A 5483-nucleotide genomic window follows, 5' to 3' on the forward strand; every position below is an offset into this window, starting at 1 on the left:
CCGGGGGGGGGGGGGGGGGCGGTGAGCGAGCAGCTGCGTGGTGCTCAGTTGCTGACTGAGGTTAAACCACGACAACAACTTTTTCAGGATCTCACTGTAGACATTTGGCAAAGTGTGGTAGCTGTGCCCTGTGGTACAGCTTTTTGTGGCTAATATCTGGCTGTGGAAAAATTCTGTTGCCTTCCCTGTCACAAATTCCACCTGCCCATATCAGAAGGGCAGTCAGGATATTTCATGGATGTAATAGATGTGGGAAAAAAGCATGGGCGCTGGAAATGACCTTAGATCAGCTTCTTGCTTTCAGTCTGCCCCAGCTTGAGCTCTTTAGCCATTGCAGGGCTGGCTAACCTGTTTCTTTCCTTCTCTCTGTCTTTCTAGGGGAGATGGAGGAGCTGGAAGCGCTGTGGCTCACTGGCATTTGTCACAATGAGAAGAACGAGGTTATGAGCAGCCAGCTGGATATAGATAACATGGCAGGTGTCTTCTACATGCTGGGAGCAGCCATGGCCCTCAGTCTGATCACCTTCATCTGTGAGCATCTCTTCTACTGGCAATTCCGCCACTGCTTCATGGGCGTCTGCTCTGGCAAGCCCGGTGTGGTCTTCTCCATCAGCAGGGTGAGTGTCATTAGCTAGTGGGGAGGAACAGAAGATTTATTCAGACAGTCCTAGGTACTGGAGATGGAGAAATCCACCAAGACAGTCTAACACACAGGTGGCATAGCGTGGTGGTCTGCAGGATAAAGGCTGGCGTCTTTTCACCATTAATGTTGCAAGAGCATCTAATGTTTTTCTGCAACATCTCTGGTCCTTTGCTGGATTATGGTCATAGAAATGGAAATTTCACATGGAAATGAAAATGCAGCATAAAAAGAAGTTAACTGTAACTGTCTGCTCCTCCAAAGTGAGTTGTGAGGAGGCCAAATTTGGGGATAATAAGTCAAGTAATGGTGGATAACTTGATTAGAAATTCAGGAGTTTTTCATTGTCCTTTATATTACAGCTGTTCAGCTGACCTTATGTTAACTAGAAGTGTGTTATCATGGACAGTGAGAGGTCCCTAAGCAAAAGCCATGCCCTAAACCATGCAGAAATCCTTCCAGAAAGGATGACTACATGAACCTAGCAATTGCTTTATGCAAATCTGTCTTAGGGTTTAATATTTGCATTTAAAGCAGATTCTAGTAATTTCTGAGTCATCTTTCTGCTATTAGTGTAGCTAGCAGTGTCCCATTTGGAGCTTTTATTTCTTCTTTCAAGCCACTGGCCCCTTCTCCTGATCCATTCTGAAGTGAGGTCAAATCTCAGCTTTTTTGACTTCAGTGCCCAATGTAACAGAATTAACTTTGATTGTGCAAGGAGTATATAATTGCTACATACATATTGTTGAGGAAAAATGACAAAGCCTTTTGAATGCAGGGGCACAGCCTCTCTTCTATATTGTTAGTTTCTAACTTGGTTTAGTCTAGAGATGAGATGGGGGATTGTGTTTGGTGATCCTTAGCTAAGTACAGATTCTTTCATTTTGGGGTTATCTGTTAGACCTGGGCCAGGTTGGTGAAAAGTCTGAAAAGTGTTAATCATCTGCTAGCTGCTGAGAAACCATGGTAACATGATGTGATGGTGTCCATTTCACAATTTACGTTAATCAGAAGGTGCCATTTGGCAGACCAGGGAATAAATGAGCCCCTTTTCTTCTGCTCCTAGGGGTGGGTAGCCCTTGCAAACAGTCTGTGTCATGCATGAAATGAGCTAGTGGGGAATGCGAAGGAATCAGGCACTTCTGCTGCCCGATTTGAGGTTGAATAGAGGACTTTCGCTTTCAGGGATGTCAATTTGGAGCCTGTTATCACTGTTAAATTTAACAGAATGCAATTAAAAATTCTACTGTACCTCACTCAACCAGATGCAAAAGACCTAGATACCTATTTGGCAGTCCTGCTCTTTCTGTTTCCTTTTCTAATCTGTACTGGTGATTAATGTAGCTAAGTTTATGACAAATGAAGCTGTTGCCTTTTTAAGATAGCTTCTGTCTCATTGATTCACTGATGTCCAGATGAATTTCAAGGGCCAAAACAGACTTTCTTCCTCTCATCCACACAGAATCATTTGTCTTGATGGTTTTATTCCCAAGGATATTATTTTCCCCATTTGCAATTCCGTGTTACGCCTACTAGATTTGAGTAACTCTTACAGATGCAAGCAGGTATTCCTGCATCCTACAGATATGACATGAAGCAAACCAGAGGAAGAGGAATGGAGGGGAAGGAAAAAATGTGAGGGGCAAGAAAAAGAGGCAGAACAGCAAGAGTTGGTAGAGTAGGTCTGATTTAATTTGATTTGATTGTGCTTCATGATGGAAGGCTGACAGGCCTTGCTGTCCTACAGGAACATGCTGCTGCTGCATAGGGTGCGTCCCAGTCCAGGTCCCCTCTGGTGTATTCTTTGCAGGACCACTCACCTTCCTGCTTTCTCTCATTTCAGGGTATCTACAGTTGCATCCATGGCGTGGCCATCGAGGAACGCCAGTCAGCAATGAACTCCCCCACGGCGACTATGAACAACACCCATTCCAACATCCTCCGCCTGCTTCGGACAGCCAAGAACATGGCCAACCTGTCAGGGGTCAATGGCTCACCGCAGAGTGCCCTGGACTTTATCCGCCGCGAGTCATCGGTCTACGATATCTCCGAGCACCGCCGCAGCTTCACCCACTCAGACTGCAAGTCCTACAACAACCCCCCCTGCGAGGAGAACCTTTTTAGTGACTATATTAGTGAGGTGGAAAGGACCTTTGGCAACCTCCAGCTGAAGGACAGCAATGTGTATCAGGACCACTACCACCACCACCACCGCCCCCACAGCATTGGCAGCACCAGCTCCATCGACGGGCTCTATGACTGTGACAACCCGCCCTTCAATGCCCAGTCGCGGTCCATCGGGAAGAAGCCCTTGGACCTGGGGTTACCTCCTGCCAAGCACAGCCAGCTGGGTGACCTTTATGGCAAGTTCTCCTTCAAGAGTGACCGCTATGGGGGCAGCGGGGCCCATGACGACCTGATCCGCTCAGATGTCTCTGACATTTCCACTCACACGGTCACCTACGGCAATATCGAGGGCAATGCAGCCAAGCGGCGGAAGCAGCAGTACAAGGACAGCCTGAAGAAGCGCCCGGCCTCCGCCAAGTCCCGGCGGGAGTTTGACGAGATAGAGCTGGCCTACCGCCGGCGCCCGCCCCGCTCGCCTGACCACAAGCGCTACTTCAGGGACAAGGAAGGACTACGGGACTTCTACCTGGACCAGTTTCGGGCCAAGGAGAACTCACCGCACTGGGAACACGTGGACCTGACGGATATCTACAAAGAGCGGGGAGATGAGTTTAAGCGCGACACGGGAGGAGGAGGGGGTGGATCCTGCACCAACAGGGCCCACCACAAGCACGGCTCAGGCGAGTTTGGCGGGGGCAACGAGCACAAGCATGGCGTTGTGAGCGGGGTCCCGGCGCCATGGGAGAAGAACCTGACCAACCTAGACTGGGAGGACCGGCCCGGGGCTAATTTCTGCCGCGGTTGCCCTTCTAAGCTGCACAACTACACGCCATCAGTGGTGGGGCAGAACTCCACCCGCCAGGCCTGCATCCGCTGCGAGGCCTGCAAGAAAGCGGGCAACCTGTACGACATCAGTGAGGACAACTCTCTCCAAGAGCTGGACCAGCCGCCTGCCCCCGTGCCCGTGGCCACCAGCGCCACCTCCTCTTCCAAATATCCCCAGAGCCCTTCCAATTCTGCCTCCAAGGTGCAGAAGAAGAACCGCAACAAGCTCCGCCGGCAGCACTCCTACGACACCTTTGTGGACCTGCAGAAGGATGACTCGGCCCTGGCCCCCCGCAGCGTCAGCCTCAAGGACAAGGGCCGCTTTTTGGAGGGGAGCCCCTACGCCCACATGTTTGAGATGCCAGCCAGTGAGACCACCTTTGCCAACAACAAGTCCTCAGTGCCCGCCACCAGCTACCACCACCACAACAACCCCGGCAGCAGCGGGGGCTACATGCTCAGCAAGTCGCTCTACCCCGACCGGGTCACCCAAAACCCTTTCATCCCCACTTTTGGGGATGACCAATGCTTGCTCCACGGCAGCAAATCTTATTTCTTCAGGCAGCCTGTGGTGGCAGGAGGGCCCAAAGCCAGGCCAGACTTCCGAGCCATCGTCACCACCAACAAGCCGGTGGTCTCAGCCCTTCATGGGGCTGTGCCAGCCCGTTTCCAGAAGGACATCTGTATAGGGAACCAGTCCAACCCCTGTGTGCCTAACAACAAAAACCCCAGGGCTTTCAATGGCTCCAGCAACGGGCATGTTTATGAGAAACTCTCCAGTATTGAGTCTGATGTTTGAGTGAGAGGAGAAGAGCGCGGGGAGGGACTGGGGGTGTATGTGGAGCCTGGGAGGGTGGGGTGGGATCAATCCCACTGGCTACTCTCCTGGGTCATCCTTAGTTTGTGGGATACTGGAGTTCTGAGTAGTGCAGCACTGGTGACAAGTGCCACCTCTTTGGTTTCCCCTCTTCCTCCTCCTCTTTCCTACCCCTCCCTTTTTATCTCTTTTTCCATGTTCTCGCTCCTCCCATTCTCCTCCATTCCTGGCCATTGCACTTTACAGTGACGTCGGAGTTGGATATCCTCGCTCGTGATTTCAGGAAGCGGAGAAAAAGGCAGGGAAGGGGTGGGCTGAGGGGGAGCGGCAGTGACTCTAGCGTTTCACTTTTGCTGGCTCCTGGCAGAGAAAGGCATGTGCACACACACGTGTGTGTGGCAGGAGACAGCAGAAGCAGTGTAATGGACATGCAGGAAAATACGCTTGCTCAAGCAACTCTTCCTAAAACTGCCTAGAAAAGAGCAGTGTTTGAAGATGTGGAGAAAGTGAAGGGGGAATAACACGACTAACCTGATGATGCACTTATATGTTAGCTATACTGAGGTTCTCGTTACATTATTTTGTGAAGACTATGGGGGTTTAGGGCTGAAATATATATATATTTGCGTACATGCTGAGAAATTTTACGCTAAAATTTTGAATTGTCTGCTGGGGGGTGTGGGGGGAGGAAGAGAAGGCTTGTCTGCAGGTCTGGCTAGTGGTTTCCCTATGGCTATTACAGCCGTTGAATCTGTGGCAGAGCAGTGGGAGAGATGGAAAGGAAGTGGGGTCTGAGTTTGGGAAAGCAACCCTGGAGTCAGGGAGGCTGCTGGGATCTCTGATAGACAATGCTGGTTTGCACTGAAAGGAGAGGAGTTTGGGGGGAGGGGCGCAGGGTTGGTTCATTAGCTGTGAATTGCTCACTAGTTGTGACATACTTCAAGGGTGGGAGCAGTGTATAGTATGGGTTAGCCTATACGTGAGTATATACAATAACTTTATACTTGAAATGTCTGTGGAGAAAGCAAAATAAACCCACGATCCTATAAGGTGTCCGGATAACAAACACAGTGG

General features: G+C 50.4%; 1 protein-coding gene across 1 annotated transcript in view; it reads left to right on the forward strand.

The window, feature by feature from the left end:
- The window catches only part of GRIN2B (glutamate ionotropic receptor NMDA type subunit 2B), a 173647-nt gene extending 169256 nt beyond the window's left edge, over positions 1-4391 (forward strand). Inside the window, exons 11-12 of the mRNA XM_019474821.1 lie at positions 379-617; positions 2484-4391. Coding sequence (XP_019330366.1) covers positions 379-617; positions 2484-4391 — 2147 coding nt within the window. The remainder of the gene's footprint in view (positions 1-378; positions 618-2483) is intronic.
- The last annotated feature ends 1092 nt before the right edge of the window (positions 4392-5483 follow it).

This window comes from Aptenodytes forsteri, unplaced genomic scaffold, assembly GCF_000699145.1.
Source record: "Aptenodytes forsteri isolate BGI_AS27 unplaced genomic scaffold, ASM69914v1 Scaffold284, whole genome shotgun sequence".
Classification (NCBI taxonomy): domain Eukaryota; kingdom Metazoa; phylum Chordata; class Aves; order Sphenisciformes; family Spheniscidae; genus Aptenodytes; species Aptenodytes forsteri.